Source organism: Doryrhamphus excisus, linkage group LG3, assembly GCF_037039965.1.
Source record: "Doryrhamphus excisus strain RoL-2023G ecotype Guam linkage group LG3, RoL_Dexc_Guam_v1.1, whole genome shotgun sequence".
In the NCBI taxonomy this organism is placed as follows: domain Eukaryota; kingdom Metazoa; phylum Chordata; class Actinopteri; order Syngnathiformes; family Syngnathidae; genus Doryrhamphus; species Doryrhamphus excisus.
Window position 1 is genome coordinate 11,780,944 of NC_136359.1, and position 16,533 is coordinate 11,797,476.

Below are 16,533 nucleotides of genomic sequence, written 5' to 3' on the forward strand. Positions count from 1 at the left end.
TGATAGTTAAGATTAGGAATGTCCGATAGTTATCGGATAATTAGATAATTAGCCCGATATCAGCATAAAAACACAATATCGGTTGATATTGATTTAAATGCTGTATAACACATACTAGTATGTAACTTACATGTGTCATGTTACAAATATTGGTATCATTATTGGTTGGTATCGGAAATTGAGAATGGCGCAATATCGGCATATCAGTTTTTTCGATAAAAAAGTCATCCCGAGTTAAGATAATTGATTCTGCGTCTGAGTCATAGTGTAAGTGAGTGTATTTCATGTTAATAATAAAAAAATACGAATGTAAAACCTTTTCTAATAATTTTCATAATTTATTGAGAGCTAAATCTTGAAATACATATTTACTGCGTATTCTCTGCATGTGGTGAAATTAAGATTTTGAGGAGGCTACAGTAAATGGCCACTAGAGGGCAGTGTCTACTTAAGCAACAGGACTACCTTGGGTCTTTCCATGCTGTTATTATAACGGTATTACTGTATATATTTTTGTATTGATTTGAAAATAAATGGTTATATTATTTTGTTTTATTACTCTGTAAGCATTTTATATTTGAGTATTTAAATTTCATTATTAATGAATTAAAATTTCGTATCGCCTCTTATAACACTCAAGTGTTATTTTGATAACAAATTGTTGCAATTATATTCAAATACCACAACGAAAAAAAACAAAAAAGTGACGTTGAAAAGCTTCCAAAATCGCCACTGGGATACCATCCTTCTAGCCATCTTTAACACAGCTTGAACGTGATGACCGATTGGTGCTGTCTGTCTGGATGAGGCTCACATGCAGCTCCGCCTTCGATTAGTCGGCCTGACGGACGGTGCTGTTGCCAGAAGCAGCAGCAGCAGCAGCAGCAGCAGCGTCCGACGCGGATCGTCCGGAGGTGAGGACTAGCAGGAAATCCATCCACCATTTCAGCTTTGTAGGTGCAAAACCGACGGAATATATGAATTGAGTAGTCGTTTGTGGGGAGTTTGTGGAGTACTTTGCGTAGGGGCCGATAACAGCGAGCTCGTCTGCCCGCTGTGCTGCTCTCTGCCCCCGGCCAGCCACTCGGGAGTTAGCCCGCCACCCTCCCGTACAACTCCAGCAGCAGCAGCCAGGCTGTGCTTTACAAAGCATGGCGCTCCGGGCTAGAGCCATTTACGACTTCACCTCCGAGAATCCCGGCGAGGTTTCTGTGAGGGAAAACGAGATAGTAAGTTTGTACAGCGAGAAGGACATCGAGGGCTGGCTGGAGGGCACCAACAGCAAAGGTGAGAGGGGTCTCTTCCCGGCGTCCTATGTGGAGATCCTGAGGAGCGACAACAATAACACATCTGGGGACACGTACCCGCAGTCGCGCTATGCCAATGTGCCGTCCACAGGTTTTGACGGCTCTTTTAAGACCACAGTGGACAATGTGCCCAAAGCTGTCAACGCACCACAGCAGATCTACCAGCAGCCCAGTGATGATGACTGGGACGACGACTGGGACGATAGCTCCACTGTGGCGGACGAGCCAGGCACACTTGGAAGTAGGTACTTTGAAGGAAATGGACCGTCCACTTACAGGGTGTCTACCACCTCCATGTCAAGAGGTCAGGCCCCGAAAAGCTCCGCGACAGTCAGCAGGAACTTAAACCGCTTCTCCACTTTTGTCAAATCTGGCGGTGAGGCCTTTGTGCTCGGCGAGGCAGCGGGTTTCGTAAAAGATGGGGACAAAATCTGCGTAGTGATGGGACAGTATGGTCCGGAGTGGCAGGAGAACCCGTACCCGTTCACCTGCGCCATCGACGACCCCACAAAGCAGACCAAGTTTAAAGGGATGAAGAGCTACATCTCCTACAAGCTGACCCCCACACACACTCAGAACCAGGTGAACAGACGCTACAAGCACTTTGACTGGCTGTACGCCCGCCTGGTGGAGAAGTTCCCCGTCATCTCAGTGCCTCACATACCGGAGAAGCAAGCCACGGGACGCTTTGAGGAGGACTTCATCTCCAAGAGAAGAAAAGGTCTCATCTGGTGGATGAACCACATGACCAGCCACCCCGTCCTGGCCCGTTGTGACGTCTTCCAGCACTTCCTCACCTGCAGCTGCACGGACGAGAAGGCCTGGAAGTTAGGTAAGAGGAAGGCCGAGAAGGATGAGATGGTGGGCGCCAACTTCTTTCTCACTATCAGCACGCCGGCCTCGCCGCTCGACTTCCAAGAAGTGGAGAGCAAAATAGACGGCTTCAAGGCGTTCACCAAGAGGATGGATGACAGCGCTCTGCAGCTCAACGCCACCGTTGGAGAATTTGCCCGCAAGCAGATAAGCGGCTTCAAGAAGGAATATCAAAAGATGGGCATGTCCTTCAAGGTGCTCAGCCAGGCCTTTGAGATGGACCAGCAGGCCTACTCAGCTGGACTCAACCAGGCTATTTCATTCACTGGGGACGCGTTTGAATCCATTGGAGACTTTTTTGCAGAGCAGCCCAACAAGGACCTAGACCCCATCATGGATTTGTTAGCTCTTTATCAGGGACACCTCGCCAACTACCCAGACATCATCCACGTACAAAAAGGTACCACACACGCGTTACATTGTCATATTAGTTTTGGGCTGGCGGGATTAAAATGATTGTAATCTTATAGGACGTATATTTATATTTCATCTCCAGTACTTAGAGGCGGGACAGAGGTGGTCTCATATGCATGAGAATGGAGATTTTTCCTTTATGATGTAATGAAAACATGCAACAAGCAATCATTTGAGTACCTCTTCTCTCAAAAGTGGAGGATATCTTTCTCATTAACAGACTCTAGAGCAGGGGTCACCAACGCTGTGCCCGCGGGCGCCCACGTGGACCACTTAAGGTGCCCGCGAGGCATCTTCTAAAAATAGCGCTGGTCACAAATTATCATTGTTATTTTGTGCTTTAAATTTTGAATCAGAATTGCTTACATTAATGTATTTTTTTAATCGTCTTATAACATCAAACATTAAAACAAAAATATTTTATAACAAACTCTTACCTCAAGTCAAAGTTCATGTGTGCGCACGCGTCCCCTCACCGCTTTTCCGATATAGTGCAGCGGTGATGAGGAGTTAGATTACTCGTGCAGTTTAGCCCCCAAAAACATGGCAGAAAAGCGAAAAAGGACTTACATTTTCCACAGTGATTGGGAGGAAGAATTTTTCTTTACATATTTTGAAGAAAAATGTATGTGTCTTATTTACGGGACGACTGTTGCAATACCAAAGCGGCAAAATGTGGAGAGACACTTCAAAACTTGTCACGCAAGCTTCAATGCGAGCTACCCACCCGGCAGCGCATTAAGGACAGAAAAGGCCCGTTTGTTGAAGGCAGCTTTGGACAAACGAAGGACTTTTTTCACTAGGCAGGTGAAAAAATCACAGAAAGGTGTTCCGTCTGACTTTCAAATATGTGAGCACATAAATAAATGTTTCTTGTTAAAAAATATGTTTTTGTTACCATTATTGTGGAAAATAATTAACATTGATATGTGAGCATGGTATGTTGGGCGGCATGGCGGTCTAGTGGTTAGCGTGGAGACCTCACAGCTAGGAGACCAGGGTTCAATTCCACCCTCAGCCATCTCTGTGTGGAGTTTGCATGTTCTCCCCGTGGTTTTCTCCGGGTACTCCGGTTTCCTCCCACATTCCAAAAACATGCTAGGTTAATTGGCGACTCCAAATTGTCCATAGGTATGAATGTGAGTGTGAATGGTTGTTTGTCTGTGTGTGCCCTGTGATTGGCTGGCGACCAGTCCATGGTGTACCCCGCCTCTCGCCCAAAGACAGCTGGGATAGGCTCCAGCACCCCCCACGACCCTCGTGAGGAAAAGCGGTAGAAAATGAATGAATGTGAGCAGTCGCCTCACATAGTGTTACTACTACTATTCCTTTTGTTCTGAATACTAAAAAATGATCCGTGCAGTTTTGTCATTTTGGAAGTTCACCGCAAACAGGTCATGTAGCCCTTCATACTATCCGTGCTCACAAAGTAGCCCTCGGCCTCAAAAAGGTTGGTGACCCCTGCTCTAGAGACACATAATACTGTTATAACGGCACTAAAAGTATTGTTTTGCATAATAATGGTTAACTGAGACGCTTTGATAGAAACACATACAGTCTTTCTTTTTCTGTGTTTTCTAAATATATAAAAATAGCTAAAAAAGGCGCAGCTAAGAATGTATGGAATGGGAAACACCGTTTTTAAACGGCCTATAAAAACTCAAAAAAACGCCAACAAGGCTCTATTCACATATAATGTGATGTGCATATTAACCAAGCTACATATTAACCAGCAACGTTGTTATACAGTATTACACAGATCGAAGGTAAGGCTACATATTGGAGAGGCTGCTTTTTGTTTTTGAGTTTAAGAAAGTTAGTTAGCTCAGTGTAATCTGCGTTCCTATGTTGGTATGTAATGGTAATGGTTTTATTTCATTTTAACATGCATCAGATTACAATTGAATGCATCACATAATCAGTTCACAGTTCCACATGTCCAAAAGGAGTAGGAAGAAGCAAAGCTTATTAAATCCTACCCCTCCATCTGGTACTTTTACAATCAGTAACTGTTACATTTGTTCACTTCCTGCTTTCCCAATATAGTTAAATTTTTTTTTCTTTTTCACGTACTGAAGTCTGAGGTGATATGACCATACAATGACATAATGGGTACCATAGTACCATATGTGAAATCAATACAGTTCCTGTAATGCTTAAAATGGCCCGAAATACGTCCAAATACTGTAAGTATTACATGTTATCATGTATGTACCTGTTACTACATGGGTGGAGTATGCATATAAAACCATAAATCTCATTGGAGGGTTTCGGAAGTCTTTTAATAGCGGTCTTTGTATCGGTCATTTACTACTGCTTATAAGAACCATAAAATAAGCTTTAGATTAAACTCATACATACCTGGTGTCAGGAGATGTTGCAGATCATTCCAAGGTTTGTTAGCTAGATGATGCAAACACCAGGTGAAATTCTGCCAAGAAGTCTGTTGCAGGCTAAGGAAGAAATGAAAAACAGTGATTTGTTTACATTGACTTTGGTTGGTTGTTGCTGGTAATAAGAAAAATGGTTGTGATTTTCTAGTAGTTTGCATTTGTGACTAGCCTTCCAACAATATAACAACATTGTAGTGCAATTGGATTATTTGACATGGGTCCCAATCGTCACACAGAAACTCATTGGTGGTCAACATTCCGCATGAAACCCTCCGATTGTTCTGACTATGTGTCAAATGTCAGTGTTGTGAGAGGCAACATTGTTAGGCAAGACGCACTGACCCACAGCATTGTTGTGTTTGTTGAGGAGGAAGTGAGCAGTGCTGTTTGCAATCATGCCACAATTGCTTCCTTCTGAGGAGAAAGCAAAAACTATTAACCAACATATAAACATTTCCTGCCTAATGCGCAGCAGTGTTGATCTCCTTCCTGATGCCATCAAACAGAAACGCGATTGAGCAGATAAATAAAGCAGCATGTCAAATATAGATAAGAAGATCATGTGAATAAATCCATCTGATCCTGTGTTCAGTCCTTGCCTGTAAATACCACAGCTGGATGAGAAATGAATCACTCATCCTGCAAGCTCCTCTAGTGTTTACATTCAATACCTCAAACCTTCAAACCTTGCATTGCTAGTTCTCGGTATTAGAACGCCATCTTTCCTGTGGACACAGCGCAGACCGCCAATATTCAGCATTGTCACCAGACAGACCGTTAGATGCATTCACGGACACTCCGACCATCACAACAGCATCTGTATTTGTGGTCTAAATGTGGATATTCCTATCACTCATTTTGTAACTCTGAATCTGAGAGTGCACTTTGCTGCATTTAAAATCGCAGAAAATTCACTCAAAAATTAAACTTAATGTGGTGTCTTTGAACACAACTCCTCATTGCTCATTGTATAATACCTTTAAGTCTGTTTCAACTCATTCAATCCCAGTCATTTTTCAAAATACAACTCCTTCCGGGCTGTTTTAGACGATTTTGACTGATTTTTCAGGGCACACAGAATATCGTGCTCATGGGAGCTACCAAAAGAAAGATTCGACTCTCATCTTTCATCAGGAAAAAAAAGTTTGTTCCTACCTTTTTCCAATCTTTAGTAATGATCAGTAGAACATAGGTAAGTTTCAAGAAAATATCAGTTCCCCACAAAAAAGGGAGAAAACCAGCTTGCTAGTTTCTCGACAATGTTTGATAATCCCGCCTTGTCATTTATTGTTCTTTCAATAAGACACAGTATAAATGAGAAAATTACACACATAGTGTGACAGTGTGATTAATCGTGATTAATTAATCTGAAAACCATGATTAATTAAATTATTTGACAGCCCGATTTAATAGTAGTTTATGCCGTAGTTTATGGTAAGGACACCAAGTGTGCACAAACTACAGTTAGAAATAATTTATATAAAAAGTTATTGGTTATCAGTATCGGCTTAAAAATATAGTAACAATATCCACCATTTATGGCTATGTGTCCCAAAATTTTGGGATGTTCATTTACCAGTGTTCAGTCATTCAATTCCAATGCTACCTACCAAAATGGTCACCTAATTGGTTTTAAGTGAGCGACTGCATTCCACGGTCATGTGTGCAAACTGTTGTTGACACTGGGTCTATTCACGCCATGAATGAAGCAACGTTCATTCTGCAGAGCTGCTGGAGCTACCTCCATGAGCTAAAAGTTTGTCACAAGGCAGTCGACCTCACACAGGTGACTCAGTCAGCAACAGCATCATCATTGACTTGCTAGCAAACATGGAGGTCAAACAACAGGAAATAAATGTTAAACTATAGTGAGTGGTCTTTTGTATTCATTGATATAGTGTTCTATGAGAGGTTCCTTGAGATTCTGGACTGTGTGTTTCCACACAGTCAGACTTCAACATCTTTCAACATTCTACTTTCAACATCACTATTGATTGTTATCTCTGCTGTGAGTTCATCGGCCATTATTAGCCTGAGGGTCCAATGATGGTATCCAATATATCCAGTATATAACAAAAGTGAGTCCACTCATCACAGTTTACCAACCATTCTCAGAACAGCATATCTGTCAATGCACAATATCAATATCAATATAGTCAACAAAAATATAAACTCACCTCTTTTTGCAGAACAGTTTTCTATGTACATTTCTAATGTACATACAGTATAAGATAAGATATGCCTTTATTCGTCCCTCAGTGGGGAAATTTGCATTGTACAGCAGCAAGAGTACAGAATCAGTTAAGCAGTACAAAATACACAATATAGAAAAATAAACAATATAAACAACCCAAGTATTAACAAAATCAACAGTTTTTCCCAGAGTTATATACAATACAGTATGTAGATAATATGAAACGATATGAGATATATGACCAGTCTATACACTGAGATCTTGCTAGTGAGTTAATATAAGGCATTATGGAAATACTTCACATAGAACTTAGTATATTGCATTTAGAGCCCTTAATATTGCACATGGAGGTTGATCAGATATTGCACAGTGAATGGGGTCTGGAGTAACTATACTGACTATAAAGTAGTCAGTATTACACAGATGTACACAGAGGCCTATTTCAAATATTGTTCATAAATCTGACTGAATCTGTGTTATGGGTTCATAATTCATCCACTTCACAGGTGTGGCATATCATGATGCTGATGAGGCAGTATGATTATTGCACAGGTGTGCCTTAGGTTGGCCACAGTAAAAGGCCAAGGTACTTGAATAATTAAATTGAAAATGAATTAATTATTTTTAAATCATAATGTATTCAATCTCAATCTGTCGCAATCGGTACCCTCCAGTTTGGATGATTTTGACTGATTATTCAAGGCGCACATAATATTGTGTTCTTGGGCTATATGGACATGGTACGTACAAAAAGAAAAAACATCTTTCATCAGAAAAAAAAGCTACCTTTTTACGTTATTTAGTAATCATCAGTAGAATATAGGTAAGTTTCAGCAAAATATCAGTTCTCAACAAAGAAAAGGCTTTTTGTTTTGATAATATTTTGACAATGCTATTTTTTCTTGAATATTTGAAATTTGAGCTTGTTCTCCTGAAATTGCGATTTTTCTCTTGTAATATTTTGACTTTATTTTTTTGTAAAATTACACCTATTTTTTTTTATTTCTTCAACATTGTTCAAAATGTTCTTAGTCATTCCCATAATATTTTGACTTTATTCCCGTAACATTATAACAAATTATAACATATTTCCGCAACCTAATTTTCCAAAAATTATTAATTTATTGTGGTATTCATTTATTATTCATAGTATTAAACATTTTTGCATTATTTCTTTAATATTTCAACTTGATGCTGCTAAAATGACATGTTTTCCTCATAATGTTATTATTATATTTTGACTGTATTCTTGAAAAAAATTACTGCAGATTTGTAACTTTTTTTTCAGTATATATATATATATATATATTTTCCTTGTTAAATTACATCCTTAGAGTGTGTCACGGGCCGCCAATGGCTCCCGGTCCGGACTTTAGACACCCCTGTTATAAACAATAATAGCTGTAAGTTGTCTAATCATAGGGCAGGAAAAGGTGAGACACTGTGGCCTTCAAAAAAAAAAAAAAACATCAAACAAAAAAGTAAAAAAAAATCTTTTTCTTGCTCTTGCTCAAAACTTGCATGTAGAGCCATTTTAAGAACCAGCTGTTGACGTTGGCATGGGGCTTATGAGCAGTTAAGTTCCACCCGGCACTAAAACTGTTAAAACTAAATTTGTGATGCGACCAGGTCATCTGAAATGTGGTTATATTTCAGCTAACACGACACTAAATCATTCATCATAGTGAACGTTACGGTACACACAAGTCCTGGTTTCGTCATCTGTGAAGAGAAAAACAATGACTGCATCTATTTGACATGTTTTCCTCAGCCATGAAATGTGCTGTGGTGCGCTGACGGACAGTTTGTGCTGATGAGATTGGCGGAATGCGGCTGGATACTCAGGTCGCACACTCTCCTAGTTTAGTGTTATGTAAGCAGGGATTACGCAAGCGCTGGATGGACTGCCTTCACAAGACAGAGCCCAGCAGGGCCTGGTGCCACCTGCACATACCAAAGTCCGTCAAGGATCTTCACCAATTGAAAAGCTAGAGGATATGCTATATGTTGTAATTGATGGCTTTATGAAGTGCTTTCATAGTATCGAAGATTGTCACATCAGCATACCATGCATTGTCATGACTTTTCTAGCGATATCAAAGAAACCCTGCGATGTCACATATCCGGCATGTGAGATTACATTTCACGATAAAGTTGATACGTATGTGCTGAAACAATCAGTTTTATTTTGACATCACAAGAGCTGTACCTCCACCACAATGTCGCTCTGCTTCCTTGCTAATTTCTCACACAGCTCTCGGCAGCATCAGGCGGAAAAATCCCATTGGCTGATTTTCACCAACATTGGTGGAGGAATGTAGCACAGGTTCAGATCTGTTCAACACAGTGGAAACATTCATTCATTCATTCATTCATTTTCTACCGCTTTTTCCTCACAAGGGTCGCGGGGGTGCTGGAGCCTATCCCAGCTGTCTTTGGGCGGGAGGCGGGGTACACCCTGGACTGGTCGCCAGCCAATCACAGGGCACATATAGACAAACAACCATTCACACTCACATTCATACCTATGGACAATTTGGAGTCGCCAATTAACCTAGCATGTTTTTGGAATGTGGGAGGAAACCGGAGTACCCGGAGAAAACCCACGCATGCACAGGGAGAACATGCAAACTCCACACAGAGATGGCCGAGGGTGGAATTGAACCCTGGTCTCCTAGCTGTGAGGTCTGCGCGCTAACCACTAGACCGCCGTGCCACCAGTGGAAACATTTTGATGATTAAAATATTACAGAAACTTATTTCCTCGGCGTGCTGATTCCACATCGAGCATTTACCTTACGCTACGTCCGTTAATAACAGCAGCATAGATACCGCGACAACACTTACGATGTCAGCTCTCATTGGGATGGCTGTGTCTTCCAGCACAAGACGTGTGCTCCAGTCCTCATATAAAAAAATGCTGACGGCAAACAAGCATCTTGTTGAATCTCTGTAGTGAAATTCGTAGCTGACACAAACAGCTAGCATGGCGTTGTGTTAGTCCGCCAGATAAAAATTGTTTTGTTGTTCGCTGCGACAATAATAATATTGCTTTAACTGGTTAATATAGAGGGCGGCACAACGGTCTAGTGGTTAGCGGGGACCAGGGTTCAATTCCACCCTCGGCCATCTCTGTGTGGAGTTTGCATGTTCTCCCCGTGCATGCGTGGGTTTTCTCCGGGTACTCCGGTTTCCTCCCACATTCCAAAAACATGCTAGGTTAATTGGTGACTCCAAATTGTCCATAGGTATGAATGTGAGTGTGAATGGTTGTTTGTCTATATGTGCCCTGTGATTGGCTGGCGACCAGTCCAGGGTGTACCCCGCCTCTCGCCCAAAGACAGCTAGGATAGGCTCCAGCACCCCCGCGACCCTCATGAGGAAAAAGCGGTAGAAAATGAATGAATGAATGAATGGTTAATATGGAAGTCCGTTATGTAAACGGAACACTGTTGCCATTTTTGAGGGCTTTAGTGTCAACATAGATATTTTCCATGACGTCCTTTGTTAGCTAGCTCATATTAACTCATATAGGATTGTGAATGATGGGCAAAATTCTCCCAAAAGTGCAGTTCCCCTTTAAGCTTATTTTTTTTTCCAGAAAGGGGTCTCCTTACCATCAGGGCCATCTTATATTTGTGTCAATGCCATACATCACGCATTATTATATGTCACGGTCATATGTGTACGTTTTGGTCTCTGGGAGGAACCAGATTAAATTGAGCTGAAAACATTTGGAAGGAAAGGAAGCAAACACACAGCTCTGTGTGTGCGTGTGTGTGTTAAAGGAAGTGGCTATGGTTTGGTTTCAATGTGAAAAGGCGAGGTTGCAGAGCATCATGTGTCAGTGTGACATACCACAGGAACTTACGACTTGTGTGCGACTCCTCCCGACGGAGTGAGACAGATGTGTTTGTTGAATGACGTCACCATGCACCATGTGGCGGGTGAGCGCTCATTTGCAGTGTGACATCATCGTTATTTAAATGTTAGATGTGCTCTCATTCATGAAGCGTTGTCCTTGAAAAAGACACCGACCTCAGGCGGGTGAAGGACATTTTTTTCCATGTTTGTTCCAAGTGTGCATCCAAAGTTGAACATTAATTCACTTTGCCCTTGTAACAGCGAAGAAATAATCTGTCTGCTGTTGAGTTTAATAAGTGAGGAATTTTGTTAAAAATTACATTACTTTCTTTCTCAACTGTAAAATTGTCCATAGGTATGAATGTGAGTGTGAATGCTTGTTTGTCTATATGTGCCCTATAATTGGCTGCCGATCAGTTCAGGGTGTATGCCGCCTGTTGCCTGAAATCAGCTGGGATAGGCTCCAGCGTACCTTTGACCCTAATGAGGAAAAGCAACATAGAAAATGAGCAGCAAAAATGGGGGAAAATGGAGCAAAATCTATCCTGTAACAAGGAAATGCTGAAATACTGAAACTAATACGCTTTCGAGCTGCACGGCGGTCGAGTGGTTAGCATGCAGGCCTCACAGCTAGGAGACCCAATTCCACCCTCGGCCATCTCTGTGTGGAGTTTGCATGTTCTCCCCGTGCATGCGTGGGTTTTCTCCAGGTACTCCGGTTTCCTCCCACATTCCAAAAACCTGCTAGGTTAATTGGTGACTACAAATTGTCCATAGGTATGAATGTGAGTGTGAATGGTTGTTTGTCTATATGTGCCCTGTGATTGGCTGCCGATCAGTTCAGGGTGTATGCCGCCTGTTGCAATCAGCTGGGATAGGCTCCAACACCCCCACGACCCTTGTGAGGATAAGCGGTAGAAAATGAATGAATTTGCTTTTTTAGCCTTATAGCGGGGTACTCGTAAAAGTCCAATACTGACATTAGGAGCTGGCAAAAGTTCAGAAGATAAATACCATATGAAATATGAATATGAAATATTTTGGTGCTGATGTGTGCACATGAGTGATAGATCTCCTCTCTCTCGCCCCCTCCCCCTTACCCGACCAGGAGCCCTGACCAAGGTGAAGGAGAGTCAGCGGCACGTGGAGGAAGGCAAGATGGAGGCGGCGCAGGCGGAGGGAATCAACGAGCGTTGCAACATTATCTCGTGCGCCACGCTGGCAGAAATCCAGCACTTCCATCAGATCCGCGTGCGGGACTTCCGGGCACAGATGCAGCACTACCTGCAGGAGCAGATCGCCTTCTTCCAAAAGATCACAGGCAAGCTGGAGGAGGCGCTGCACAAGTACGACGTAGCATAGCAGCATCTGCCGCTTTGCTACAGGACGTTATGACCTCTGTGACCCCCTGGTGAACCCAACCCTGCTACCTAAAATGTAGCCAGTGGAGCTTCGACGGGTTTGAGGAGAACAAATCCAAGGCTTCATCACATTTTTTGAATGTCTATTTAATGCAAAAAGCTTCAGCATCAATCTGCTGCACCAGGAAGCAAGCATGACTGCATTTATCACGTTTGTATTAGCCTTAATGTTTTTTTTTTTTTTTTTAAAGGGACAGTGTCCTCAGGAGCAGCTACCGTCTTGCTGTGCCTTCTCATTTTCTTACTGAAAGCTTTATATACAGTATGTAGAAATATATTTGTTTTTACAAAAGCATTTAATTGTCTTTAGACTAGAAAACTGTTCGTTGGAAGGCTGAGGAGAAAAGCATGGGTTTTGTTGTTTTTTTAATACAAGCTTGCAAGACGTCAAACGGACACTTTTTTTGTACCTAAATCTTGATTTTGTCTCCTATGAAATGTTTATGAACGCAGTCTTTCTGATGATGCACACTTGTTACTGCTGTTTTTAACGCCAATCATGTTGGTTGCATGACGTGAAGCAGAAATAAATTGCTACTTCACAAAAAAAGGTCTGTTTTATATTGGCTTGAAAATATTTGGGGGAAATTTTAGAAATGTGCTGGAAAGCCCCTGTGGTTATGAAATACACGGAGTCATGTTCAAAATTATAAGTGTTGTGCGAGTTCATATTGAGCATTTCGATTGCTTTAATAGTTAGCTGTGTTTTACACTTTTTTTTTTTTAAACCACCACATTCTTGGGCGTCTCTTTGGGTGTCTATTTTGTATCACTCATCTTGATGCTGGAGGTGACAAAGCAAAGCAGTGTAATATCTAATAATATATCTCATTAGTCATTTTAGTTTTTAGAATAAGCCCAGGGCCAATTAAAGATGACATTTTGTGACATCATTTTTATTTTTAAGCCATTATTGCTGTGACGACAATTCGGTACAGAAAAACACTATCAGACCACCATTGTTTCTTCAGTTTCTTCTTCAGTTTAATGCGTGGCACAGCTAAAGGTACCTTTATTTGGATAAATACTATGATGACAAAATAACATATGAGTTAAATTTTGGTACTGTTTTTGGTTATGAAGTTGCTAGATATCTGCTCTTAAATGAAACTCTTAAGAGCTATTTTTTGTTATCAGATTAATCTATGTCCGAACAAATGCACCTTTAGTTGTACCAGGCATTCAAATCAATCAGTAAACTGAAGAAACATTGTGCAATTTTGTTCACTTTGTTCCAAATGACAAAAATTATCTCCTGCTCCCCTTATATTGAATGTTTGATCCCAGGTGTATCTTTCAGGACTACCGTATCCCTCGTTTATCACAGTTAATTGGTTCCAGACCTGACCGTGATAAGTGAATTTCCACAAGTAGGATTCTTTCTTCATAGTTTCATAGTTAGACTGTAGAAAACATTTTTACGACCTTCTAAGTATGTTCTTTTAACATTATGAAATGACATAGACATGAAATAACACTCCTATAGTCACCTTTCCACTTCTATTACCCAAAATACTATAGTAGGCTTATACCATTATCTAGGGGAGCTCAGTGGCGGGAGGACAGGAAGGGACATTGGGGCTCGGAGTTTTAGCTCGGCATGGGATACTGTTGTAACATCACTGACACCGAGTTAGCAGTGTAGAACACAACACATTATTCATGACGTCTTTGAATGCGTCTTCTGAATGCCTTATATTTGTATATCCAAATCCCAGTATTTTGATAAAGAAGGAGACTGACATTATGAACCTGGCAACTCAACAAATCTATTTGTGGCAGCCCAACTTTATAGTGGCCTGCCACAAATAAATCAATGTATGGGAAACACTGGTAGTTTGACCCTGGAACAGTGGGTATTAGTTTCCTAATATGAACACAACAGGTCCAAACCTCAGATCTCTATTCCACTCCATGGACATGAGTAAGAATCACTTCTAAAACCGCTAACTTGTCTGGCAACCTTTCAGAATCCCATTAGCTTCCAGTCACACTTTCATGTGATGAAGCCACACTGTCGTTAAATCGTGGCCTAAGCAGCAAAAGCACTGCGGGTTGCTGGCCGTGCCGCGTCAGTGTTTTCATCCTCGGCCCTGTCAGATCTGCTGACAGCGCTCCAACCACTAACAGCCCATCCCGCCCATGTGGGACATCTGGGCCCCGTTAAAGTGTGTCAGGGCGGATGGCAAGTAGTGAACAGGAAAAGGTCACAAACAGCTGGGAGAGATGTTTTTTTTCCTGAGAAGCTGTCACCACCATTGCTGCAAACAAGCTAACATGCTGCATGCAATCCTGGCCTAGAATTCATTTATTCTAGAGTCAAATTGACTTTTAGTAACATTTTAACATTCTTGACTCACATACAAGTGTAAAAATAAGTGAACCACTGGATAATAAAACTGAAATAAAGTAAAAGTACTCACATCACAGAGTTGAGTACAGACAAAGAGATGAATGAAGGCCTTTGGAAGGCATCAATGAACAAAATGTATATTTTTACATGAGGAATATTCTGATTAATAATAACTAGTTGTAACAATGTATTAATCGATAGCATTCGTATTATTCATAATATAGCTATAAAACACCCAGATGGGCTGCATGGCGGTCGAGTGGTTAGCGCGCAGACCTCACAGCTAGGAGACCAGGGTTCAATTCCACCCTCGGCCATCTCTGTGTGGAGTTTGCATGTTCTCCCCGTGCATGCGTGGGTTTTTTCCGGGTACTCCGGTTTCCTCCCACATTCCAAAAACATGCTAGGTTAATTGGCGACTCCAAATTGTCCACAGGTATGAATGTGAGTGTGAATGGTTGTTTTTGTCTATATGTGCCCTGTGATTGGCTGGTGACCAGTCCATGGTGTACCCCGCCTCTCGCCCCAAGACAGCTGAGATAGGCTCCAGCAACCCCCGCGACCCTCGTGAGGAAAAGCGGTAGAAAATGAATGAATGAATGAACACCCAGATGGAATGACTTGGTAAGAGTACTATTATACATGCAAACTACACCTCCCATGTCCTGTCCTTATTATTTTTGACTGCATCGCTGTATTCAGTATATAAAGTCACCAAGATGCACACATGCGCACCCTTAGGCTTCTGTTCCATCTCGCCTGTTTGCTGCCAAGACCTGAGGAAATGGGTGCTCTTGTTTGAAACCTCTATCGTTCCTCCCCGGCCTGAACTGAAAACATTTGGGTAGACATGGACAGATGGGTGGATATAGATGTATATATATATATATATATATATATATAGAGAGAGAGAGAGAGAGAGAGATGGAGTTGCACGGCGGACGAGTGGTTAGCGTGCAAACCTCACAGCTCGGAGACCTGAGTTCAATCCCACCCTCGGCCATCTCTGTGTGCATCCCGTGCATGCGTGGGTTTTCTCCGGGTACTCCGGTTTCCTCCCACATTCCAAAAACATGCTAGGTTAATTGGCGACTCCAAATTGTCCATAGGTATGAATGTGAGTGTGAATGGTTGTTTGTCGATATGTGCCCTGTGATTGGCTGGGAACCAGTCCAGGGTGTACCCTGCCTCTCGCCCGAAGACAGCTGGGATAGGCTTCAGCACCGCTGCTACCCTTGTGAGGATAAGTGGTAGAAAATGAATGAATGAATGAATTAATATAGAGATGGACGGATGAATATAGATAGAGATGAATGGATATAGATAGATATAAATTTATATACAGATATGGATGGATGGATATAGACAGATAGATGAATGAATGGATGGATGGATGGATGGATGAATATAGATAGATATGGATGGATATAGACAGATAGATGAATGGATTGATGGATGGATGGATGGATATAGAGATGATGGGATGGATGGATGGATACAGATAAAGATGGATAGATGGATATAGATAAAGATGGATGGACAGATGGATATAGATAAAGATTAATAGATGGATATAGATAGAGATGATGGATGATGGATGGATGGATATAGATAAAGATGGATGGTTGGATGGATATAAAGATTGATAGATGGATGTAGATAGACATGGATGGATATAGCTAAAGATGGACAGATGGATATAGATGGATGGATA

General features: G+C 41.6%; 1 protein-coding gene across 1 annotated transcript; it reads left to right on the forward strand.

Moving 5' to 3' along the window:
• The first annotated feature begins 848 nt into the window (after positions 1–848).
• Positions 849–13,212, forward strand: snx18a (sorting nexin 18a). Its single transcript, XM_058071692.2, has 2 exons — positions 849–2,580; positions 12,154–13,212. Exons 1-2 carry the CDS (start codon positions 1,152–1,154, stop codon positions 12,405–12,407), a joined length of 1,683 nt encoding a protein of 560 aa, XP_057927675.2. The 5' UTR covers positions 849–1,151; the 3' UTR covers positions 12,408–13,212.
• The last annotated feature ends 3,321 nt before the right edge of the window (positions 13,213–16,533 follow it).

What these genes read in the sequence shown, in the direction of transcription:
- snx18a (XM_058071692.2), top strand. Translation starts at nt 1,152, where the DNA reads ATGGCGCTCCGGGCTAGAGCCATTTACGACTTCACCTCCGAGAATCCC. An exon ending in CATCATCCACGTACAAAAAG is followed by an intron (nt 2,581 to 12,153) that starts GTACCACACACG and finishes TTACCCGACCAG; the next exon opens with GAGCCCTGACCAAGGTGAAG.